This window comes from Terrapene carolina, unplaced genomic scaffold (assembly GCF_002925995.2).
Source record: "Terrapene carolina triunguis isolate 2854851 unplaced genomic scaffold, T_m_triunguis-2.0 Scaffold180, whole genome shotgun sequence".
Classification (NCBI taxonomy): domain Eukaryota; kingdom Metazoa; phylum Chordata; order Testudines; family Emydidae; genus Terrapene; species Terrapene triunguis.
The window spans coordinates 7,594,564-7,621,849 of record NW_020664531.1 but is presented as its reverse complement, the minus strand read 5'-3'; the positions used below and the strand labels follow the sequence as shown (position 1 = coordinate 7,621,849).

The 27,286-nt window shown below is 42.3% G+C and overlaps 1 protein-coding gene across 1 annotated transcript in view; it reads right to left on the bottom strand.

The window, feature by feature from the left end:
• The window catches only part of LOC113407020 (ATP-binding cassette sub-family A member 13-like), a 289,939-nt gene that overhangs the window by 12,297 nt on the left and 250,356 nt on the right, over positions 1–27,286 (bottom strand). The window contains exons 56-59 of the mRNA XM_026654099.1: positions 25,450–25,600; positions 13,957–14,091; positions 9,315–9,418; positions 6,150–6,242 (exon numbers count right to left, since the gene is read on the bottom strand). Of these exons, the coding sequence (XP_026509884.1) occupies positions 6,150–6,242; positions 9,315–9,418; positions 13,957–14,091; positions 25,450–25,600 (483 nt within the window). The remainder of the gene's footprint in view (positions 1–6,149; positions 6,243–9,314; positions 9,419–13,956; positions 14,092–25,449; positions 25,601–27,286) is intronic.

Here is a 27,286-nt window from a genome sequence, read left to right as displayed (position 1 = left end):
GCCATAACAAATGGATTAGTTGTTTGGTAATTTAATCAGCTGGCTTGCCGATATTATTTGTGCACAGACTTGATGTGCATCCAGCACTTGAAAAATGGGTATGGGTATTTCACTATGAGAAATCTGTCCAGATGGACCCAGAATGAAGGAAGATATTCAAAATATTGTTCCTAGGGGATTGGCCAGCTGTATCGAACATAAAAATGCTTCTGTGCAATTTTTTGAAAAACATAAAATATAATGGGGGATGCTGGGGAGAGCGCAGAAATGTAATCCATTCACAATTTAGAGTAATTGACTTATTTGGCAGGAGTCAACTGAAATTAGGTTTTAGCAGCCACATCTACTAAAGCATGTAGCTCCTGCAAGCCATATCTGGAACTAAGTTTCTAGCTCACCTCTAAGCTCACTCTTTCCAAGTAACAATGCCTTTTTGGCATTATTCAGAAATTTACCAGCTGCAATAAGACTATATTTATCTACGTTGACAAAGATTTAAAATATCTCTAAATGCTTCCCACTACTAAAGTTATTGTCCAGTTCCTCTAAAGCAGGAATCGGCAACCTTTGGCATGTGGCCCATCAGGGAAATCCGCTGGCGGGCCTGGACGGTTTGTTTACCTGCAGCGCCGCAGTTTCGGCAGATCGCAGCTCCCACTGGCCGCGGTTCACCGTTCCAGGCCAATGGGGGCTGCTGGAAGCGGCGTGGGCCGAGGGATGTGCTGGCTGCACTTCTAGAATCTCTTCTCAGTATGGAGTTTGAGTTGCTATATTTATGTATGGGTAAAACCTCAAGACATAATAATACTGTCTCAAGTAAACTAAAAATATGTCTCCTAATGGGTTCTACTATGATATAGCATTGCCTCATTTTAGTGTGTTAAAATAAGGTTCCAAGAAAGTGTTATAAAATTATGCTAGTCACCAAAATGTAAGGCTTTTAATTTGAAATGAACCAATGACAAAGGTTTGGTTCAGATGCTGACACAATATTCAGTCAGATTTATTTGTTTCACTCAACTGTCAGTTCGACCACTATATTCCCAAGTGATTTGGGAATATTTACTCTATATAATTTCTAGAAAGATTAACACGGTGTCACAGACCCAGACCAGTGGGGTACAGGAGTCTGGTAGAGGGCAAATATACTGGTCACTGGATGAGTAGTTTTCTGTTCCCTGAGTGACCAGAGCAGGGGCTGCACTAGAGTAATCAGGAACCTGCTAGAACCAGTTAAGGCAGGCAGGCTAATTAGGACACCTGGAGCCAATTAAGAAGAAGCTGCTAGAATCAATTAAGGCAGGCTAATCAGGGCACCTGGGCTTTAAAAATGAGCTCACTTCAGTTTGTGGTGCGAGTGTGAGGAGCTGGGAGTGAGAGGGTGTGCTGCTGGAGGACTGAGGAGCACAAGCGTTATCAGACACCAGGAGGAAGGTCCTGTGGTGAGACTAAGGAAGGTGTTTGGAGGAGGCCATGGGGAAGTAGCCCAGGGAGTTGTAGCTGTCATGCAGCTGTTACAGGAGGCACTATAGACAGCTGCAGTCCACAGGGCCCTGGGCTGGAACCCGGAGTAGAGGGTGGGCCCGGGTTCCCCCCAAACCTCCCAATTGACCTGACTGTGGGTTCTTCCAGAGGGGAAGGTCTCTGGGCTGTTCCCCAACCCACACGGTGAATCTCTGAGGCAAGAAAATCCACCAATAAGTGCAGAACCCACCAAGATAGAGGAGGAACTTTGTCACAACGGGTAAAGAATTGGTTAAAAACAAATTGTAAATATAAAAATATGCATAGCATCAGTACAACCAACATAAAATACTTCTGCTAATGTTAAATGACACACAAATTAAATTAAATGTTAATGAAAGCCTAATGAAATCAAAGGCTCTTAAGCAAAGTAAGCAGTCATGGGATAAGAGGGAAGGTTCTCTCATAGATCAGTAACTGATAGAAAAGATAGAAAACAAAGGGTAGGAAAAATGGTCAGTTTTCCCAGTGGAGACAGGTAAATAGCAGGGTGCCCAAAGGATCTGTACTGGGACCATCACTGTTCAACATATTCATAAATGATCTGGAAAAAGGGGTCAACAGTGAGGTGGCAAAATTTGCAGATGATATAAAATTACTCAAGATAGTTAAGTCCAAAGCAGACTGCGAAGAGTTAAAAAGCAATCTCACAAAATTGGTGACTGGGTAACAAAATGGAATTCAAGATGAAATTCAGTGTTGATAAATGCAAAGTAATGCACACAGGAAAACCTATTCCCAACTATACATATAAAATGGGGTCTTAATTAGCTGTTACCACTCAAGAAAGAGATCTTGGAGTCATTGTGGATAGTTCTTTGAAAACATTTGCTCAAAGTGCAACTGCAGTCAAAAAGCTGACAGATGTTAGGAACCATTAGGAAAAGAATAGTTAAGGCAGAAAATATCATAATGCCACTATATAAATCCATGGTACTCCCACACCTTGAATATTGCATGCAGTTCAGGTTGCCCCACTCAGAAAAGATACATTAGAATTAGAAAAGGTGCAGAGAAAGACAACAAAAATATTAGGAGTATGGAACAGCTTCTATATGAGGAGATATTTGAAAGACTGGGATTGTTCATATTAGAAAAGAGACAAGGCGGGATATGATAGATGTCTATAAAATCATGAACTGTGTGGAGAAAGTGAATAAGGAAGTGTTATTCATCTGTTCACATAACACAAGAACCAGGGGTCATCAATGAAATTAATAGGCAGCAGGTTTAAAACAAACATAAGGAAGTATTTCTTCACGCAATGCACAGTTGACCTGTGGAACTCATTGCCAGGATGCGTTGTGAAGGCCAAAAGTATAACTGGGTTCAAAAAAGTATTAGATAAATTCATGGAGGATAAGTCCATCACAGGATATTAGCCAAGATAGTCAGGGACGTAACCCTATGTTCTAGGTGCCCCTAAGCCTCTGGCTATCAGAAGCTGGGACTCGATGACAGGGGATGGCTCACTCAGTATGTTGACCTCTTCTGTTCATTCCCTCTTAAGCATCTGGCACTGTCCACTGTCAAAAGACAGGATAAGGGGCTGGATGGACCATGGGTCTGACCCACTATGGCCATTTTTATGTTCTAACATACAATTAATATGGTTTACATGAATTTCCTTTCAGCAGAATTCTCGCTTTAAAATAAACTATAAATAAAAAAAAGTGTCACCTGTTTAACCAACACACACAAAAATCATTCTTAATTTACAATGTATATGGTTTACATGCATTTCCTTTCAGCATAATCAATCACCAAGCAAATCAATTAATATTATGACTAAGCACAATACACACTCTACCACTCAAATAGAGTGGGATTCCTCACCTCTGCTACAAACATGTTTTCACTTCCAGGATACAACCACACACAATGCACTTATCAAATTCCTCAAAGTCACACTCAAGCATACAATCTTTACTCCAGTCTCAGTGTGATAAGTACAACAGCCTTTTCAAGTTAAGGCATAATCTATCAATAACATACATTAATCATGCGGAAGTCAGAGTTAAGGTTGTGCATTTCAGTTGAAAGTGGAAGGGGAATTTTGTTGTAGACAGGAGAAAGTCTGCAATTGCGTTTTGGCAGTAGAACAGGTTAAATCAAGTTCATCTAGATGTTAATGTTGCCTTAAGTGATTGCACTGAGATTTATTGACTCTCTTCACTTGAGTCACTTTACTTGAAAATTAACTGTGTGTGTGTGTGTGTGTGTGTAAAAGGGGTGGGGTTACTTTTTTTCTTTTTGTTTCTGTTTGTACAAAGTGCTACAGTGCTGATGGATACTGTGTTGGCAGGGTATAAAAGAAACAGAGACACTAAAGGGTGTTGAGTAAGTGGGCATGGGGATGTGGGTAGGCTTCAAGGCAGCAGGAATTGGTGAGTGAAGCAGGCAGTAGGTAGCATGGGTGGTTGGTAAGGGTAGTAGATTGAGGAGGGAAGCAGTGTTTGGCAGCTGGGCATTTAGGATGCCAGGAAAACAGGAGGTGCAGAATATAAATTGTATTGCATTTCGAGTTGTAAGGTTTCAGTGGGATTAGTAAGGCTGAAAGGGGGCAGAGGAGGAGGCTGGGAAGAGGAGGGAGTAATGAATGAACTATAAGAGAAGCCGGGGGAGGTAAGGAGGGTTCCAGAGGTTGGCTGTGAATATCCGATGTGGGTGAGCATAGCAGTGGTGTTGAGCAGGGAGTAAGAAAAAACTGCAACAGCTAAATTTCAACACAGAATGGTCTGAATTGATTTCTCTGGGAAAGTTAGTAACTATTTTTTCCACCAAAATGTAATAGTCCTCTGGAGAGTAATTGTGATATATATTTGGAAACTAAACTCAATCCATCAGTGAGCTGTGAAATAGAGAGGAGCTTCACTCCAGCACTCCATATCTGGTCTGTGGGAACCTGGGATATTAGCGAGGTGACCACGCTGTGGAATAAAGAAACCTGGAATCAGGAGCTGGCTGGGGATGTTTGTATGGAGCGGAGCTGCGAAAAGAAAGCTGCAGTGAATGGAAGTTCATGGAGGATACTGAAATTCTCATTGGCTTCCCTTTGGGTATATCCCAAGTGTTAAGATGGAGAAAGGGAACGTCTATTGCATTTAATTTTTACTTTGCCCAACATGTCATTTTACTAGATGCTTGTGTGTGAGGCTCTAAGTTAATGGTGACGGAGGTGGCTTAGCTACAGGAAGCTAAAGACAAAAGTGAGACTGTTGGAGCCAATTTTCAGAACTGGATGATATTAATTGATGCCTCTGGAAAAGTTAGTGACTTTCTTCCCTCCCCCCCCCCCAAAAAAAAAAAGGGGGGGGGGTAGAAAAATCATTAGATCTCTGGACAATAAGTGTGGTAAATTTGGAGACTAAATTAAATCACTGAACTGTGAGCTAAAGAGATTTTAAGTAAAAATCTCAGTGCAGCTTTAACTACGGGCTCACTACAGATGCCTCAATGATATTGATAACCAGTGCACATATCACAAAATCCCACATGCATGCCATTAAGATTCAATTATTGAAAGAACTGACATGGCAAATAGAAGGAATGCAAATCTGCTGATAATGTAAAATATGCCCGGTGTGCTGTTTTTCCACTTAAAAATAATTAATTTTACAAGAATAATGACTATGAATTTGTGTCAGACACTCTCTCTTTTGAGAATATGTTCTGCTGGAATCCTGTTTTGGAGAAACTGAAAGCAGCTGTTGATTTGTGAGTGTCCTGAATTCATTAGGATTGGGAGGAACTTCCGGTGTGTCACCTAGTTTATTCCCCTGCCTAGTTCTCATTGCCCCCAATTACCTGATAGATGCATATCTATTTTAGAATGGATATCTCCAGGGATTGTGATCCCAAAAATTCCCTTTAGAGCTTGTTGTTATTATTAAATGTGCTTACAGTTATAATGCCAGATGCTCAGCTGGTGTAAATTAGCATAGCCTCACTGACTCCAATGGAGTTATGTTGATTTACTCCAGTTGAGAAACTGACCCAAAGTTTATTCTAACATTTAATCTAAGTTTTAAAAGCTGAAGTTTAACTCACTACTTCTTGCCCTGTTTTCCTGTTGCTAATGCGCATCTGTCCTCTTTATAACATACCCACTTACATAGATTATGTTTGACTTCACAGCACAGACAAAGCAGAATTGAGTGTGCTCAGTCCATGAAAAGGAAAGAGAGGAACATTATTATTTATAAATAGAGAGCCTGATTCTGAGGACATACAATTACCACTGAAGCTAATTTGAGCGGCCAGAAAGCATTTCTTTAGTGGCAACTGTTCTGGTACATGCTTATTTCTATGAGCAGAGAGGCATGTGATCAACATAAAGCTTTTTTTATGAATCCAGCAAAATGTCAAATTGCACGCAATCCATTTCTCACGTAGGAATTAGATTTAGATACAGTTTTTTGTCTTTCAAATACCAGTGCAGATTATAGAGTAATGTCATACATCCATTTAGTTTGCTAAGGCTTCTCTTTTAACTTCAGTAATAGCAGGTAAGGGGAAATTGTTCTGCAGTTATAAGTATTTATACCCTATTGGCACTCTTGAAATGTTTAGCTAAATCTCTGCCTGAATTTAGCAGCAGTAGGTTAGATGTCAACACATAATACCTGTTTTTAATATGCTGGGGAGAACCAAGACACCTGAAACCGCCATCGACCATAATAGCAAGACGAGTGCAGAGGGCTTCACACTCTTCCATACTAGAGGAAAAATGGTGAAAAGAACAATAATTAGGAAAGATGAAAGTTATTTATGACAAACTTTAATTAAAATTTGAAGAAGTCTGGATGGCAGAGAAGATGGGATACAGAACCTTTCACTTCTAGGTCAATGGTTCAAATGCATCACTAATCAGTAGAGACCAAAAGTTATTACCATATGACAGCTGGTGGAGTCCTATAAAAATGAATTCATGTTTTCAGTCTGTTTCTAAGTGGATAATTTTGGCCATGTTACAAAAGCCATAGTACTACAGGCACTAATTAGCTACCTTATTTGCACTCTCAGCAGAGATGCTAAGGACTGGGCTATCAGCTCAATATTCTCTAACATGCGTAGTGGAGGTCACTCCAAATTAGGGTTGGAATGTTTGGCAGGGAAGCGTGGTAAAACTACACTGCTTCTTTTGCATCGTGCTAGTCCTTGTGAAGTGAAATACTATTTAGTATTATTATGGGCGACAGAGTAATGACCACAAAATGACCCAAACAAAAATGTATTTAGGATATAGCACCAAAGTTCTAAAAGATGCACCATGCTGTATTTTAATGCTTCAAATAATAATGAATTACCGGGACTTACAAATATTAGAGCAAATGCGCTACCCTCATATGGAATTGAATAATTCTTGCAGAGCATAGAGAAATTAAGTAAGCCATGGCAACAGTAATAAATTTCACATAATAGCCCACTACAATGGTATATTTCCAAAACCAACATCCAATGGGCATGTGTGACAGAGTCTGATTTTTCAGTGGAGCCTCAACCAATATTCCATTTGTGCAGGCATAATTCTGCACTTGAGAATAAAGGTGGCTGCAATTCACCATTGACACACAGACTCATGAGTGAGATGCCTGGTAACGTGTGTGTGTGTGCACAGATAGTTCGATGTACCTGCAGTTCACTGTGGCCCTGACTTTACATCGCCATGTAGGGTAGGGGAGCAAGGAATCAGTCCCTACCGTTGTTTGGCCCACCTATGGGAAGACCAGAATTACAGCCATTGCACTTGGGAAAGCACTGTTGAGGTACTCCTGTGAGAGCAGCTCATTCAAAAGGGGGCACCGAGTCAGGGACAGATAGGGATTAGGTAGACCATAGCTCTGCCCCTGTTACATGTGGGGAGTATGTTACAGCCCTTAAACGTGGTTTGTAGATAGCTCTCCCCACAGCACAAACAGGTAGCTAGCTCCAAGAGGCATTCGCTTTGAGGTACAATGCCTCCCAATGCTACCTCTGGGGCGATGCCAACTGACACTGCCCCTAGATGGGATAGTGGTTAAATACCACAATCCAGCCCTATGGGAATAATTAATACAACCTCCAAGAACAGAGGTACTCTCCAAAATTTAAGCCAATTAACTTCAGAGACTAAATTTTAAGAGGGTCCCTTAAAAAGGACCCATATATTTTATATGTATACTTGTTGATGCACAAAAAACTGCATTTACAAACACAAATGCATTTCCCATTTAAGAGGTCCTTTGAAAATCTGGCCTCCAATAACAAATCTTGCCCACATGCAACCGGTCACAGCAATGTGCTATTAATTAGAATTGGAATCCATGTACACTACCATTGTTAATTTTTACTACTCTAGCTTAAAAACATTCATTCATGGAGCTGAATGAATGATCATCAATAATTTATTTGAGCAGTTTATTTTCTTTTCCTGCTCACAACATATCTTTGAGCTGATCACTATTATCCTCAGTTTATTTGTTATTTGAAAATGATGGTTTTACTCTGTGGTTGGAAAATCAAGCTGTGTTGTTTACCGGTGACTGTTTACTTAAATCACATGTTTTTGTTCCCTAGCTGGATGAACAGTCTAGCAATTTGGATACAAACATTCATGTATGTGAATTTAAGGATTCAGTTTCCATGAATACCAAAACAACTTTTAAATTAATTTTTCTGTGAGCTTCAAACATTGAACATTCACAGAGAAAAAATGTCTTGAACACATCTGAAGCAACTTTCATTTAAAATATCTAACAAATCTTCTGTTGTGGCATTTTATTGATTCATTTACTAATTCTGGATTTAATTTGATCAAAACATTAATTCAGTGTTTTGATTAATTAGTTCTGTCCCTTCTAGGCGTTCTTTCATAATTACACAGATAGAGATTTCTATCAGCGAATCAGATTGCTCCCTCACTTTAAGCCGTTTATATATAATTATACTTACTATGTAGCGTGCCCTGCAGGGAACGTGCAATTTATTCAAGTTACCATAGATGCCACAAAACAGTTTCAATGTCTCCTCCATTAAACTGACAAAATAGAGAGCATATTAGGGAGGATTCACAAGACGGTTAGAGCCATGTTGGGGATCGTGAAGAACCACAGTATCCCAGGAGGGTACAGTCATTTTCAGTGCCGGAAGTGCAGATAGATGGTGTATGATGGACAGGGCTTAAGTTTTCATATAGTATTTCCAGAAGCCCTGAGGTTTGGGGCTTCAGCACTGTGGGGTGTGCCGGGGCTCCAGCCCTGTGCGTTTGAAAATATTTACCTGCACTCTACTCTGGACAGCTGTGGTTGAATTTAAAACCTGATACTGGAACATCCTTTAAGTTGGGGCAGCATGCTTCCCCACTCCGATGCCAACCACCATCTCTGGTCAGTCCAGAGAAGGGAAATGGCCATGGACCTCTCCTCCTTGTCCCCTTTGTTGATGGGTAGTTCCTTGGGGGATGGTGTTGGGAGAGACTTAAAAGGAATAGTCCTAGTACCTCAGGGAACACAGGGATTGTAGTACTGGTTGATCCTTGAATGGGGAGAGCAAGGGAAGTGGAAAGGTCATTATCTCCTCCCTCTCTCAGAATACCCATCAAGCCATAATGTAGCCCTTAACACCCAAATTTAGGCAAATTCAGATTTCATGGATGAGAAGGAACTGCCATAATATAGTAAGAGACCTTAGCACTGTTCATCCTGAACACAAATATCGATTTCTCTCTTTCAGAGGCGTGTGCCTCAGAACTTAATTAGAGCAAGTGATTAGACAAAGAGAGGAGGTTAGCCAATGTGATAATATTGCACCTGTGGGATGTGAGCACAGCAGCACAGCCATCCTGAACTTCCTTCATGATGGCTTTCCAGAGGTAGCGCTTGGAACAGGGATCCATTCCAGAACTGGGCTCATCCTACAGAAACAAATGCATCAGTTAACGATGGGAGTAGAGAAGGGAGAGAGAGAATTTGATGACAATGCAATTAGGGCCAGATGCTCCTCAAATGGTCTATTTACATGCAGGGGAAGGGAGGTCTCTGACTTGGGATTAGCAAAGTTTCTCTGTTCTGTTGGGGTAGAGTTTGGTGGGGGTGCAGTGTTTGCTGCTCCTCCCTGCCTAGAACTTGTGGATCTGCCAGAGGCATGGGCTAACAAATTAGAGGTCCTGTATCTCCATGCTGTCTTCCCTGCATAATGACACATGGCTCCTCAGTGCTCTATGGGAACACAGCTTCCCTCCCCCAGGTTCTCTATGCCATGCTTTCCTTCAAAGGGCATTCCAATCTGGGGGGGGGGGGAAGCCATGTGACTACATACTGACACAGGCAGCATTGCCTTGCTCCATAATATCCCTCAGGGTCTGAGGAAAGACAACGTGGCAGAGGCCAGATATCGCCCCAGCCTGTCCTATTCATAGTCCCACACTTCCAAAAGCTGTGGAAACTAAATCTCCTGGAGCAGTCATGGAGGGCTTCTGTGGGATAGGAAGTGCAGCTGCAAAGATTGCACTTCCCCTTTCTGCATTCTCTGCACCTGATAAGATGGGTTTTGATACCTTTTGCTGATGGAAGTGGAAGATATCACTTGGCCCTTATTCTTTAAAACCCATCCTCTCCACTTTTGTAGTGACCGAGAAGACAGCCCTTTCAATGGTTCCACTGAATGCAAGGTGTCATGAGGGTGGCACTGGCTATCAGTACCAACGGTGTGGGGCTGGTTTGTTTTCAGGAAGGAATTCTAGCTGAGTCTTGTAAGCAAGAAGCACAAGAAGTTGGAGCATGCTGCTCTAACTCCGATTTTGGTGCTTAGACACAAATGACACAAGGAGAGAGTGAGTCCATCTCAGTCTCTCTTATAGTTGCTTTGTTGGCTCTCCAGGGCTGTCAGGAGTAAAAGGCAGTACAAAACAAAACAAATCCCAAACAACTTATATTTTTATCACCTAAATAAGAAGAGATGACTCTAAACATTAACGAGGAGCAGATCTGTTGGGTAAATCGGTTCTATTTTTAACATTGTCACTTTAATAGAGAAAACACTTCACATGGTATTACTTCTATTCCCTAATTATGGATCCTTCATAAATAAACCCCTCTATAAATCCTTTATAAGTAATCCTTCCTAAAACACTTATAATATGTATAAACCTTTTAGAGCATTCAAGTTATTTAAAAGTGTGTTTTTTTTCCCTCTCGACACTACATATGTGAGGATGCATCTTTCACAGCAAGAGGCAAATTGAAACGGCTGCCTGTGGTGGCAGATTGTCCTAAAGAGATTACGTAACAGTTGGAGTACTTTCTGAGAGTAGGGGAAGCGTTGACTTAAGAAGATAACCTTCCCCTTTTGCCAAGTCATCCAAGATCAGTTTGAGCTCAAAAAATATAAGTAAAACCATCCAACACATAAGTGGATTAGTGCTATGAAATTAGAGGAAGCAAAATATCTCTGGTCTTATGAACATATGCAGATTCAGAGGCACAGCTCGGTAAGTGCACTAATCTAGTTTAACCCATTCTGTACTCACTTTGGAGACAAATTCTTGGGATTGATGTTTTATCCCTTTACCCTGTGGAGTATACTCCCACCCAGTGGCATTTCTGAAGGATTATGAGATTTGTTTATTTAATTATTCCTCCCCTCCCAGGCATAGAAAGGGGAATTGGAGGGGACTTTTGTTTCCTCTAGTGGAATGCTTACACCATATGATGGGCTCAGTATAAGATAAGAAAAGAGAGAAGGTACCCATCTTTCTCTGGATATTTACTAAACCCTCCTGCTACATGTTACTTTTATCCCTGGCTCATGAAGATGCTTTTGAAGAGCATAATTTTTGCCTAGGGGATCTATCAGATTACACCAGATGGCAGATAGTTTCAAAAATATGGAATATTGAGGAGGAAATCTTGCTAATGGAAGGATTCTCCTCACTGTTCATCTGGAACTACTCATGGGTATTAAAATTCTGGGGAGCTTTGCAATTGGTCTTTCCAACCTGTCTGGAGACTTTGTAGCTGTTGCTCCAGAGATCTGACCTCTGCTTGCAAGGCAGTCCTCGGCCCTTTCTGGGAATCCTCCAAATGCTGTGTTAGTTCCCTTTGTGAAACTTCCAAGTCGTGTTTTAAATTCTTTTGTGAAGCCTCCAATTCATGTTTCTGGTCTTGTACTAAATCCCACTGGCCATTTTTGTTTTCTGCAAGCACCGTTGTTATTTGTTCCAACTTGGTTACACAGGAACACCAGCTCACAATCTCGATCCTTGGCAACTGGATCCTGTTACTGACACCAGTATTACCCCTTTTGATCTGAGTGGCTTATCAAAGTTTGGGGTCCCCTCCTGTGGGTGTGCCAGTTGGGAGTAGACACTGGTGGTAGTCAGGTATTTCTTTGATGCAGTTTTGTTTATTTACAAAGAATGTACAAAGTCCTATGTCTCGAACACAGAAGGAATCAGATAGAAGGAAACAACTTCTTTTACTCACAGCACCAAGACTGCTCTTTTCAGCCTGCAACCCTGGCCAAAAACCTCTTCCAATGCTTCTTCCAGGATCAGCCACTATTATTTCAACTGCTCCCTTTCTCTCTGTGGGCTGGTCTACACTGGAAACTTACATCAGCAAAGCTACGTCTCTCAGGGAAGTGAAAAATTTACACCCCTGAGAGATGGAGTTATGCTGACCTAACCCCCGGTGTAGACGGCGCTAGGTTGATGGAAGAAGCTACTGACTCTCAGGGAGGTGGATTAACTACAGCAATGGGAGAACTCTTCCCATTGGTGTAGGTAGTATCTACGCTGAAGTGCTACAGTGGCACAGCTGTGCCACTACAGTGGTTTAAGTGTAGACATACCCTCCATCTTTCTTGTCCCTTCTCAATTTCTGTGTGTCCTGCCTTCTCTCCCATCCCTGCCCCTCACCACACTCCTACCCAAAACATAACTCAGCTAAAGCCGGTGGGTGGGCTCATGCACTTCTTTTGTCTTAGGTGGGGTTTATGTTTACAGTTATACTAATTGAAGGATGAGCTCACACATATCAAACTCACCTCGAACTAACCTCGTTATCTCCATACTGATTTATACCTGCCTCTGGAAATTTCCATTACTTGCATCTGAAGAAGTGAGGTTCTTACCCATGAAAGCTTATGCTCCCAATACTTCTGTTAGTCTTAAAGGTGCCACAGGACCCTCTGTTGCTTTTTACGTATCAAACTGAATCCCATTGCAAAGTTCTACCCAGCTTATAAGAGTACTAAAGAATGCATTTCCATGACTGACAACAGTACTGGTACCATTGTCATTAAAATAAAATAATCCCTATTGCTCAAGATGCTATACGGAATCATTGTATCCTTGTAAAGGGCTACATTCACTGTAGGTGCACCTCCTTGTGGCTAAGTCTGGGAATTAGCTTTTGTCCCATATGGTGCCCCCTGTCATTGGCTGCTTGTGCTGTGGTGTCTCTCTCTCTCTCTCCACAACTCAAAGCCAGGTCACTAACCAGACCCCCCCACACACACACTTCCGGGGTATCTAATTCACTCTGACAAGCTGCCCGGATGCCACCTCAGACAGTCTTCTGTTCCACCTGTAGGTCCTGTGCCACTTCCTAGCGTCTGATAGAATCTTTGGGCTGGATCCCCTATGACTAACAATCCAGGTCTGTTCAGTCTCAATTGTTGTTTCCCTTGACTCCTTCCTACCCAACCTCTCTTTCTGCCACCAGAGCTTCCCCTGCTCTCTGTGGCTACCTCCTCCCCATCAGCCTCTTGTCAGATTCCCTAGGATCCCAGGTTTTACTGTCCCCCTGGACTTCCTCCTTGTCCTTGGCTCCATTTCCCTTTAGAGAGTGACTGCAGGCTCCTTCCCTGCAACTCCTCCTGCTCTCCCTTCCTGGGCTTTATAATCCTACCCCAGCTCTACCCCAAACTAGACTTCATCTGCAAGTAGTGTTTATCAATCCCTGACTTCCCTCCAAGTGCAGCATATAAGGTTAATTGGCCCCTTCTGGCTCACATTAACCCTTTCAGGGCTTGTGTGGACTGAGCATCCCATTATAATCCTATTTTTGTTTTTTGATTTTCTTACATTGTGCAGAAATATGGGCAGAAAATATACTATACTTTGTAATATATTGAACAGTAAATTCTATTTCTCTTGTTCTGTGAATAAAAGAGATCTCTGTCTAAAAAATACATACCTAAACCGCAGCAGGAATGTAGCACTTGTACTATTGCCGGCCTAGGAAACCTAGCTCCAAATGGGGAATGTTGGAGCACAAATTAAAACAAGTTTATTCCGGGAGTTGAAGATGACAACTGCACTGCTTGTGTGTCACTTATTTCCTGGAGGCGATTTGGAAGCTGCACCACGTTTTCACACGTCAGGTAGGAAAATAAAATAATGAAATATGTTAATGCTTCCAAAACAATAATAATGTTCACTCTACTCACCAGTAAAAGTATTTGGGGTTTGCCAACTAAAGCCAAAGCTGTAGAAAGTTTCCTCTTTGTGCCACCGCTATATGCCTTCACCAGTTTGTTAATATGGGCGTCAAGGTGCAATCGGCTAACTAGGTCCCCAGCTACCTGTAATTAAGAAATGGCAAGCTTGGTCAGACTAGTCTATTCAATAGAACAGTGGTTTTCAACCTTTTTTCATTTGGGACCCCTAAAAATTGTGAATGGAGATGTGGAAATCTTAGACATAGTGTGTACCACAGATTGAAAAACACTGTTCTATGGCAACGACAACCTTTCACAGACCCCTTAGACATAGTCTGAGGACCACCAGGGTTCCACGGACTGAAAACCACTGTCATAGAGTCTGCACTAGTATGGAATCTTTTTTTCTGTCTGAGCATATTAAAAACGAATACAAAGTATTTCCATTTTTCTCATCTGACACATGCTGTTACTTTTAAGTCCTGGAAGAAGGCTCCCTGGAATCTGTCAGGCAAAATGTTGAGAATAAAAGGATGCTGCTAGGGGACCCCCAAGGATAAGACAGCCTCTTGTATAGAAAATTTGGCTTTGTCAACTCTTGTAACAGTCATTTGCATTCATTTTGAGTTGTTGAGTCAATAATTTAAAATGCTCCTCATTCCAACTAGTTTCTGTAATATCTATCTGATCAAACACATTTCTCAAGTGCTAGAGAATCTGAGAGAATGAAATAATAGGTCAGACACAGAAAGATGGGATCAGCAGAAAGGCAATCACATGAGTAATGGGTTCAGCTATTCTAAATGACTGAGTTAAACAAGACACAGGGCTAACTTGATAACATCTCCACTTGCAGGCTGAGCTGGTAAAGGAGAAGGGCAAGTCTGACAATCAGGGTCCACACACTCCGGAGAGAAAAGGGGGTCCGAACCCCAGAGAATAAGCACCTGAATTAAGCAGTTGTATACAATGTTATTGTGCATAAACTTACGTCAAGTAAGGTCTTTTATGAAAGCTTGTAATGTTCTGAACTTGATGGTCATTAGGAGATTTCTATGCAGGGGATGGCTATGAACGTTTGCATGTGTATGTGTGTAGAACATTGTAATTGTAACTGTGGTGCAACTACATCATCACCTCATAACAGAAAGTGATGTAATTAGGCAGGCAGTGGCATCTTTCAGGCTAGCTGTTTACACAAAACCAACTTAAAGTACCCATCCATTGTCCAACCAGGAAGACACAATAGTGGAACATTGAAGTTATTGGAAAGGAGGGAGTTTCCTTCACTCTGAACAATGATAAGTCATCATGGCAGGAGAAAGAAATTAAAAAACCTTTTAAAACAGGTTTTGAGGTTTGGTATCCAGAAACTGAGGGCTAGCATCTACGCAGGGTGCCGTCTGTGAAACACTGGATCCTGGCTATGACAGGGTGAAGTAATCAGGAAGGGAGTGGCACCTTTTCTAATACAAGCTACCTACTGTTTTTGCCAAGTTTCCCAGCATGCCCTCACATATAGCTGTTCACAGACAGCATTAAGGCATCCAAAGTTACAAGGCAGTAGGTAACAGAACCCCTTATCAGCCTGGGTGATCTCCAAAATGTTACAGCAAATTAGTCCAAAACGTTTTTGTTTAACTTGATCACGTAAATGGTGGGGGGAGAGGGGAGGCAAATTAGGCTGGCCCTGCACAGGGGCACTAGTGGAAAGAGAAAAGAGTCAATCAACCTCCTCAGACTTGGTGTCTCCTGCACAGGGGGCAGTCAGAATCCTAACATTTCTGCTCAACCAAACCCTTAATGTGGCTGGTTTTCTAGATATGAAAATGAACCACATCTTCTAGTGCATGCAGCTTATGCTGGGTATAGCAACAAGGGGAAGAGCAGTCGGAGAGCAGGTTACAATTCCATTAGTCTCCACCTATCACGGGCACTAGTTGAGATCATCCACCAGAAAATCCAGAGCAGGATAGTTATGCACACTTCCTCTCCCTCTGCACCATCTGAGTGTCAACAGCAAAAGTCATGGGAAATTGTAGGGTTAAAATTAGACAGAGCTCAGTCAGCTCAGTGAATTCACAAAAAAATTATCAACACAGAGAAGTGAACATTTACAACCTATTACTGGTATATACATGATCATGCCATTGGTAATAAGCTTCTATAAACAAACTGTCCTTATGCAAAGTTTCCTGAGGAACAGTTGAGAACCTCAGTATACCATAGAAAACATTCTTAACGTTACATCTAAAAACAAAACAAAAAAACGAACAAAAATCTTACAAAAGGATCTCAAACCCAAACCCCTCTTGAGTATGTGCAATGCTGCATGTGGAAGCACTTGCACATACCATATTCCAGCACTGTCACCCGTGTACATAGGTGAAAGACTCCATCACTAGCATGAACAGGTGATTGCTTTCTGTGCATGTCCATGCTATAACCAGCTAAAAATGCATGATGTCAGATGAAAGCTATATTTTGGAAATATGGTCCTAACTATCTGCAATATGCACAAGTTTAAAAAAAAATGTATCTGACAATCAGGAAACCACCATTTTGGCAATTCGGTGATGCAAAGTGCAAGTTTTCTTGCTATTCCCCAGGTGACCCACAAACTCTGTTTTGCTCCACTTCTGAGACAGATGCTACAAGAAGTTGGCTTAGTAAGAAAACATGAGGTTGCTGAGTCTTCCTGCATGGCCCTTTCACTTCTTTGCCTCCTCTTCCCCACGTATAGTGGAACTGCAGAGATTCTGCTGTGTTTGGTGCAATCTCTGGCTTTGAAGAAGGCCAGAGGATTTGGCCCTAATATATTATAACTGAGCACTGGAGTTTCCCTTTCAAATAAAGAATCTGGCTGTGCAAAGTGCTAAGCACAGTCAACTTCCATTGACACCCGGTGACACTAAGAAGAAAAAGGGATATTAAGAGAATCCACCATGACCCTTGTTAAGTTGTTCCAATGTGATTAATTCCTCTCATCGTTAAAAAATTATGCCTTATTTCTAGTCTGAATTGGTCTAGCTTCACCTTCCAGCCATTGAATTGTGTTATACCTTTCTCTGAAGAGCCCATTATTAAATATTTGTTTCCCATGTAGGTACTTAGACTGTAATCAAATGACCCCCTTAACCTTCTCTTTGTTCAGCTAAATAGATTGAGCTCCTCATGTCTATCACTATATGGCATGTTTTCTAATCCTTTAATCATTCTCATGGCTCTTCTCTTAACCCTCTTCAATTTATCAACATCCTTCTTGAACTGTGGATAACAGTATTGCAGCAACAGTCAGACCAGTGCCAAATATAGAAGTAAGGCCATTTTTGACATAGAGTGCCACTACCCCTCCCTTTTTGCCCACTCGATCCTTTCTAAATAGGTTATAACCATTGATTCAGGCCGGTTATTCCTATGCTACAGAAATTTTGCTGGCTTCTAAGTGTGGGGCTATGAGTCATTTCATGGTACTCATTTTGCTGTTCCTTTGAATGCATAAAGCTTCCCAGCTAGCTTTTGCAGATGATTACAGCATATACACAAGCTGGCTGAAGGTCTAGTATATTCAGAGGTGAAAATAAGCCGGTCCGGACCAAGAGCTGGTACCCCGTGCCGGACTGGACTGGCTTCTTCGGAGGTGATTTAAAGTGGCAGGAGCACCGGGCCCTTTAAATCCCCGCCACAGCCCGGCTGCTGGAGCCCCGGGAGCCGGGCTCCGGCGGGGATTTAAAGGGCCCGGGCTCCCGCAGCAGCCAGAGCCCTGGGCCCTTTAAATCACCGCCGGAGCCCTGCCGCCGCTACCCCAGCCCGAGCCCGAGCCCGAGCCCTGCCACCCCGGGGTAGTGGCGGCAGGGCTCCCACAGTGATTTAAAGGGCCCGGAGCTCTGCGGCGGCCAGACCTTTAATTCGCCCCGGGGCTTCCAGCTGCCTCTGCAGCTGGTAGCTCTTGGGTGATTTAAAGGCCCTGGGGCTCCCAGCCAAAGCCAGAGCCCCAGGGCCTTTAAACCATGAAAGGCCCCGCCTCTTCCCATTGAGGCCATGCCTCTTCTGGTTGAGGCCACACCCACTCAGGACTCCAGCGTACTGGTAAGTCCTTTAAGTTACTTTCACCCCTGAGTATATTGTCCGCACAATAGAAGTGTAACAGTGCAACCCTGGGGGCTGATTCACAAAGGTGCGTAGGCAGAAGTGTTATAAAACTTTCTCACTCCCTAGTGCCGTCTTGAGTGCTATGAAGAGAGTTTGCTTTGCTAGGTGCTCTTAGAAAGAGGCTCCCTATGTTCTCGTATCTCCCTCAAACCTTATCCACTAAAGCAGCACAGTAGAATTTAGCTCATCAAATATAACATGATACATTTTATTCTATCATGCTCTTCAGCAGATGCCCCCTCCCGCTATCTCTTTTTCATTAACATATCTATAGAGAGAGACTACATTTGCAGTAATAGTCCCAAACTCATTAATATAATCTAAATAGTAATGAAGATGCCATCTAAATTACATCTAAATTAGATATATTGTAAATTAGCCAATACATCTCCATTATAACTTCATTTAACTGCATACCTAATGGTGTACTGTTGTTTGGATGGTGTCACACCATAAAGTATACATGAAAATACCTCTCATCTTGACTAAGCCCAAATGTGGGACATGATGTCTGACAAAGACATTAAAGTGACACACACACACACACTCTCACACACACACAATATTCATGCAGAAAACTGAAAATGCTGTGGGATTCCTTCATTTAACATTAATGACACTCTCTGTCCTCATTTTCATGAGTCTTTATTTATGATATAACTAATTTTCCACAGTTGAAAGTGATGTGACTCCTTAGTTTGTGCGGGATATAGGTAACTCAGACTGAAATAAGGGATATATGAGAGATTTGTACACTAATATATACATTGTGACTTCATCCAAACCACATAGTTGGTGTTTCTCACCTGAGCACCTCCTCAATGCACACTTTAAACTCTCTCAACTCTTCCCCTCTCCCCCAGAACCAGGAAACTAAAACAATTCTTCACATTCATAGACAGACAGCCCTATCTCTAGTCTCCAGTGTTCCTTAGGAATACTTCAAAATGTGTTACCTTGATAATTCTAACTCAAGTAAAGAGCTCTCCTCTTCCTAAATTAGAGTCCAATCCAACTCCCACTGACTTATAAAATCTAAGGCCTAGATGCTGTGAACTCCTGACCATACATTTAACATTATACACAAATAATCCCACTGAAGCCAGTAGGACTAGTCAAGTGTGTGAAGTTAAGCACCTCTGTAAACTTGTGTAGGATTGGAGATTAAGGTAGGAACCATGTTTGTATCTATCAATAAAGCACTGCAAAAAATAACATGCATAATTGATTCCAATTATTAAACCAGAGAGTTTTCCAAAGTCAGTAACAGCACTCAGGTAAATTATATATAGGAAGAGACACTGGGACTCTCTTAGTACTTTCTTCAGATTTACCTCCGAACTAGGGAACTTTTAGTATTGGATATTAATCCATCCTATTAACTTCGAAAGATAGCATAATTTGTTAATTTTGGATCTGTCACTTCTGAATAGGACTGATGAATATAATGCCCAACTCATCATCCTTATAGTTCTCTCTCTCTCTCTCTCACACACACACACACACACACAGTGAGCCAGATCCAACTTTCACTGAAGTCTATGGAAAGACTCCATTTGAATTTCATAAGAGTTGGACTGCATCCATATAAACTGGTGATACTCGTGAATAATTACAGAACTAGTGAAAATTTCAAACATAGAATGAGTTTTAATACCCTATAATTAAAAAAAAAACATTTTGCCCAATTTTCTACAAATTGTCCCCCAAAATTATGGATTACCCTTCAGAGTAAATTTAGCAATTTTAGGAAAACTCATATTATTAGCTGAAGTTATAGGAGTTTATTGCACTTTCAGCTGTGATCCTGAAAAGATCTGCACACAAGCAAACCTGCAAAGCTCAGTTGACTATAGGACTAAATTCTGCTCAGATTCTGGTTAAGTCACCAAAGTATCAGAGGGCAGAATAGCACACAGCCTTCATAGAGTACAAGTCAATGGAGTTCCATGAGGAAGCAAAAATCCACCTGGGGACTTACTGAAGGAGGAACCCTGCCAATGCTCCTTCAAGCTGTCTGTTGGCTTTTGAAGTTCCGATAAAAATCAGAGAAGCTTGGTTTGAAGAATCTCCAACCAGAAATAGTAATTTTAATATTGATAGGCCAAGCCTTGAAACATTGCAGTTGTTATGATTTTAATTAGGTTGGTAGGTGGGACAGATAGTGATGCTGTTGGAACTTGTACTCTTTGAATAAATGTGTTCCAAATTCTACTCTCATCTACTATGGTGATTTCATTGGATTTGTACGAGTGTAAATGACAGCAGAATATAGCCCTAACCATTTCCACTGAGATTTGAATTAAGCAATGTGTTGTGGTATGAGACAAATGTAATAAAAATAAATATTTTTTAAAAAACTATGCCAATCCAGTGTGATAACTAGTTGAACATCCCAAGAGCCGTGTATTATTTAAGCTCAACTCCAATTCTATTTAGTTTTACACATAGGCATAGTTTGACTTCTATATTTGGGGGGCAGCTCTAGCCAGGCCAATGGGGCTGTGCATGGGGGGCAAATTCCATGCCTGCCCGAGGCTTACAGGGTTGAGCCCACTGTGGGATCACCGGGCACCTGCCTTTGTTAGGGTCTCGCACAGGTACCCAGGGGAAATTTAACCAGGACCATAGGGTGGCTAATGTGCAGGAACCCCACACCCAGGGAGGGGGTGCTAGAGGGGTGTGTGTGTGTGTGTGTACTGGGGGGGGTGCTCGAGGACCTGCAGCCTCACATTCAAGGTGGGGGAGTGTGTTGCACTTCCTGTAATGTTGACAGGGTGGCTGTTGCAAGCCCGGTATGCAGTGCCAGCCCTGTCAGTCAGCTGCTCCCTGCATTCCTCTCCCCCTCTCCAGGGAGGGGGGGTCTGGCCTTGTCACTCCTCCTGGCTGGGTTCTGAGGCCCCACAATAGCGCAGGCCATTACCGCTCCATTTACCTAGCGGGCTAGGCTGGGCGGGATTTAGCAGCTGCAGGTGCAGGAGAGGGCCAAATCGGGGCATGGAGATGGCTCTTTCTGAGCTGTAATGTCTGCTCCCTAAAGGAAAAATCCCAGACACTGCCTCTTATTGGAAAAGTTTGCCTGGATGGAGAGCGGACTATCAGAAAAGAGGCAATGTCCAGGAAAACCTGAACGTATGGTAACCCTGGCTTGGGGAGAGGGGGGAAGCAATGCCCCCCTGCACCCACTTCAAACTCCACCCAAAGCTTTACAACATCATGATTTAAAAGAAACTTCTAGGGCTGCTTTAAAAAGCAGATTAAAACTTCATATAATAATATACAGTTTCACACTGATAACAAATGACCCATTTTCTCATCCTTTCTCATTCAGTTAATTACTGTTTTGGAACATTAAGTGCACTCAACTTTATGTCAGGCATTTAATTCCTGCTGCTGACAAATCTGTCTAGTGAAGGATCAGATCCTTGAAGTTATTGCTTTAATAGATTATATTTACTTATGCAGCAGTGCATACCATAAGTCACCTGGCTTGCTTGCCAACTCACTGTAAAACAAAATGAACTCAGATTGCTTTCCACCTTCGAATCAAACAACCATGTTCCCTAGTGCATGCGCTTTCCTTCTTTTGTTAACACAGACACTTTAACAGTAAGCACTCAGAGAGCTTGGCCTGGAGCACAGCATAATATGTGGGAGTGAGACAACAACAACAATTTCCATTTCCATAGGAACTGCTATCCTGAAGGATTCACAAGCATTACATCTTACAAATTTAAGCTCAAATACACTGGGATCATTTCATTCACCACTGAAATTTAGCCATTTCTGAGGTGCAGTACAGCAGTTGTACTGCAACGCTGCCCAAGAATCTAGGACAGGAAGTGAACTCTGGCATAGCATACCTAGGTCAGTTTCACACAAAACCTTTTTTTCCCTAACAAGGTGTCATAACTATAAAGGGAAGGGTAACAGCTCTCCTGCGTACAGTTCTATAAAATCCCTCCTGGCCAGAGACTCCAAAATCCTTTTACCTGTAAAGGGTTAAGAAGCTCAGGTAACCTGGCTGACACCTGACCCAAAGGACCAATAAGGGGACAAGATACTTTCAAATCTTGGGAGGGGGGGAAGGCTTTTGTTTGTGCTCTTTGTTTTGGGGGTTGTTCGCTCTTGGGACTGAGAGGGACCAGACATCAATCCAGGTTCTCCAAATCTTTCTGAATAAGTCTCTCATATTTCAAACTTGTAAGTAAACAGCCAGGCAAGGCGTGTTAGTTTATCTTTGTTTTCTCAACTTGTAAATGTACCTTTTATTAGAGTGTTTATCTCTGTTTGCTGTACTTTGAACCTAAGGCTAGAGGGGGGTCCTCTGAGCTCTTTAAGTTTGATTACCCTGTAAAGTTATTTTCCATCCTGACTTTACAGAGATGATTTTTACCTTTTTCTTTAATTAAAAGCCTTCTTTTTAAGAACCTGATTGATTTTTCCTTGTTTTTAGATCCAAGGGGGTTGGATCTTGATCCACCAGGAGTTGGTGGGTGGAAGGAGGGGGGATGGTTAATTTCTCCTTGTTTTAAGATCCAAGGGGTTTGGATCTGTATTCACCAGGGAATTGGTGAAGAGTTTCTCAAGGCTTCCCAGGGAAGGGAATTAGCTTTGGGAATGGTGGCAGCGGACCAGATCTAAGCTGGTAGTTAAGCTTAGAAGTTTTCATGCAGGCCCCCACATTTGTACCCTAAAGTTCAGAGTGGGGAAGCAGCCATGACACAAGGTTTAGATTTAATTTGAATTTTGGGGGAAGGTTGAAGGTCAGTTATTATATATTATTTACAATAGCACCTAGGCAGGCCACTCATCCGGTATGAAACTGGACTGTCCTGTTTGTCCTGCATCTGATACCCTGACAAAACTGGATATGCCTTTTTTAGGCAACTAGGACCAGATTTGCAAAGGTATTTAAGTCCCTTTTGAAAATGGGACCTAGACACTTATGAAAATGTGCAGCTCTTTTTAAAAAAAATATAAATAACTATATAGGGGCATTTGACTCCAGTTAAGATTCATCATATTTTTGCTGCTAAGGAGGTGCTCTGTTGGAGGGGTTACAAGAAAAAGGGAACACACTCACACATGTGGTAGATGTGTCCGGGAATTAGAAAATTTGGGGAAGAAAGGATTAAAGATATCTTTATGACAAAATGCTCCTTCCTAGAGATCCCGACCTGCTTACTTAATGCTCCAGTCAAGGATCTACTTTTAAACAGAACAACACATTCATTTCTTTTTTATTGTTAACTAGACTTTGGATTGCACGGTATTAGAAAAATGACTCCTCCTCCTATGGAATTGTGGTATAGTCAAATATGAACTTTCCTTGTAATGGAAAAGCTTTCACACCAAGTACATACACAGGAAAAGTGCCAAAAAGTGGATCCGTTTATAGAAATTTGGTCACTTTTTTGTATACTAAGATAAGGAGGAGGGCTCCCCAGCCAGTAAGCCAGAGTCTTTAGGTCTTTGAATATTAAGCTGATCCTGAATAAGTAATAAACAATGTAGTATGTCAATGTTTTATTGTAATTTTGCCATAATAAAACAAAAAGTTGTGGTTTTTTTAAATCACCCTGTGGCTTTAGGAGCCATGACCCTAGGCACAGGTCTATAGTGCCTACGCTTTGAACTGGACCTGAACCAAAGATGTCCCTCATAGCAAATTTATTACAAAGGGTCATCTAACACAGTTGCTACTCTCCCAACAATGTCGAGGCAGCTATCCTCCTTCATTAGCTCATTCATGCTCCTGCTCTCTCTAATTTTCCCATCTGCCCTATTTTGCACTGGACTAATTCCAGCATTGGGATGGAATATGTTTATTCTGCACACATTGCACTCGATATAGGAGTCAGTCAGCTTGCTTAGAGCAATGTTGTGGGCATATCACGTACATTTTCCACATCAGGGCACTTCTCCTTAAAACTCCCTGCCTGCAATACTGAGGAGCCTACAGGTATGATTTCAAAAGGTGTCTAAGTGAATTAGGAGCACAGTTTCTACTGACTTTCAGTGGGACTTGTGCTCTTCAGTCACTTAGGTACTTTTGAAAATTCCACTCCAGAGCTACTATTGTCAACATTTGTGCCTCAGTCTATTATACACGTTGTACCATATGGACATGTACATTACAAGGATGTATTGCCATCTGTGCTGTTGGACAGAACAGAAAAGGTTAAGAACCATGTTTCACAGCATTTTAAGACTTTGCTGCCTAATTAAATAATCAAGCTTTGATTTCTGCTTTAAGTTACATTTATGACCAAAACATATTTGATGACTTATGTGAGACTTATGAATATTTAACAGCATTCTCTTAAATGAACGTACAGCTCTAAGAGACATGCCAGAAACTGTTCTCTATTAAATGCTACAATAATAGACGGATAGTACAGTTGTGCTAAAAGCTGATCATAAGAGGGGAACTGTCACTGGATAGAGATGACAGGTAATTTTCGCCAGGAGGCTTAATGCAATAACAATTATCTCTTAATATATTTCCCTTAGACCAAGGGGAACAAATCTTTATGTTTGCAGTACTCTGGCCATCTTTAATCCAAAACTAATGAGGTGGGTTGACAACACTGAACAGCTAAGGAAAAGACTGGATGCTGAATTCTAAGTAGCTATCGTAAATGGTGCTTGGCACTGTTTACATGGGGATGCCTTGTTAAGACGGCAAGCTGCATTCTCAGGTCCAGCCAAGCTCTGCTACGCACAGGGCCCAAATAAAGGGGCAAATGTGGCTGTTGCTAACTTTACCGCCCAACTTCAATCCTGGAACTACATGAGGGGGTTGCTGTGGCCTCCAGAGCTGCCCTAACTTGGGCCCAGCTGCAATGTCTCCCCAAAGGCCTTCCTTGGAGTTGAGACTCAGCCAGTGCAGCCTTACTCTGACCACATTCCATCCCCCCCACAGGCCTCCTATGCTGGGTGGGGGCTGCAAATTAGTGGTGAAGAGCTGGCTTTGAAGTTATTTTGCTAAGAAGCCATAATGGTGAAGTGAAAAGTGAAGATGCTATGTATGCAGACTTTTAATTTTAATTCTTTTATGGTTTGTGGGCCAGGCATTGCTCTCACACTGGTGTAATTCTAATAACTTCAGGGAAGTTACTCTTGATGTACACTGGGATGAAAGGAAAATCATACTACTTTTAAAACTTCAAAGAAATCAATATATTTTGGGGTGGGCAGAGAAGATTCCTTAGGACCAAAACTGTTGAAGACAAATGTCTGATTTAAAAGGTGTGTTTTCCAGTACAAGAAAAAGAAACTCGCGTGAACTGTATGGCCCAACCTTGCTCCATCTATTCCTTGCAAAGCTAACTCATGGATAATTACCTTATGGATACATTGTTTTGGAACCCCACGCAGGCTGCAGTAATAATAAAGGTGCTCCCAACCAGTTAGAAGTTCATCCAGGGCATCTTGCTGTGGGCAGTAGCCAATCAGAATCCCTTCAGAGCTAGCAGAAAATATATCCATTTCAGATCTATTTAAAAGAAAAGCAAAAGATTTAAACACTTGAGTGTGATATTCCTTAGCACTTTAGCCCTGGTGTTACTGTTTTACAGCCTTAATCTGTACAAGAATAAGTATATTCACCTTAGAATTCTAAGAAGAGGGATGGGAGTAGAATAGGCCCAGCTCCCATCTCTCTCTTCTCATTACTTTCCCTGAGATGAGCCCAGCAGTTCACTGTGCTCTTTCCCCTTCCATTTCTTTCCCCTCTCTAATCCCACAGTCCCGCCAGAAGAGGATCCTCTGGTTCCAGTGAGCTTCCCCATTCTGCAGCTGGCTTAGCTCCCCAGCCAGCAGCTCCAATTGGAGACAGAGCTACTTCTGGGCTCCATGCTATAAAGTATGCACCTGGCCTAGTACTGTCACTTGGAGACACCCATGCTCTGCTGCTTCTCCACATGAGGTAGGAAGCAAGCCTCCTGTGCAGGCCTTGGGAAAAGCAGGGGAAAGATGTGGTATGTAGTAATTGACTTCATAGGTGTACCTTCCCCCTCCACCTCATTAAACCATCCTCATGAAACTCTTCTTTAATACAGAAGAATGACCAGACCTGAAGATGTAGAACACTTCAGGAACAGCCAGTTTCATAAGGGGTAAGGCTAGTTATGTGCCTTGTCTCAAGCACTGCAGAGTGCTTATACTGACTGATAAGAAGATCCTTCAGTAATTTACAGAGAGAGGTATGGGTGTGTGTGTGTGGTGTGTGTGTGAAGAAACAAAAACAGAAATATTAAATGCCTAATAGTTTAAATGATGATATCCAGATAAAAATCACACTTGTCACTTATAAATTATCTCCCTCATTTCAGAGTCTTTGGCCTCAGCTTTGTAGCTGTACAACATTACTAGAAACTGCATTCATTGCTAAGAAGCAGGCTTGATTGCAACGGTGTCTCATTACCCATAATGATGCTAAATGTACCCTTATTTATTCCAATACCTAATCCAACATTTGGTGGTGCTGATTTAAATTTACAGAAAATGATTCAGACAACCAGCACAACTATATAAAAAAGCATCTTGATTTTTGACAGGTCTAAAGTCTGATGAGCTTGGGGGGGGGAGGCGGGAGGGGGAAGGGGAAGGTAATAATAAAAAAAAGGCTTTGAGTTACAATATGATATTCTTTTTATTTTCCCATAGTGTTTCTGTGTTGCTATGAAACTGATTAATAAGGTTGAATACACAGGTAATCATTTGGAAATGGAAAAGCAAATGTTCTATGTAGATGGGCTACAAATTCCAAAATTGTAGAAAGCATAAATATGTATCTGCTAATCCTTTACAAAGGTCTCTTGTCTGGGGAGACATTAGTATAAACTGTGTATTTTACAGGCTGAACCATAGTATCAAACAGGGCCGGCTCCAGGCACCCAAGCTGGTGCTTGGGGCGGCACCTGGAGGGGGGCGGCGCGGCGCGGCGGCCGCCGGGGAGAGCGGGGCCACAGCAGGGCTCGCTGCCCTGCCCCCGGCGCTCTGGCCACCAGAGGGGTAGAGCCGAGCCCCAGCCGGGGCTCGCCGCCCTCCCCCCGGGGCTCCGGCCGCCCTCCCCCCCGGCACCCTGCCCCCGGTGCTCTGGCCGCCGGGGGGGGGCTCGCCGCCCTGCCCCCGCCGGGGCTCGCCGCTTCCCCCGCCGGGGCTCGCCGCTTCCCCTGGC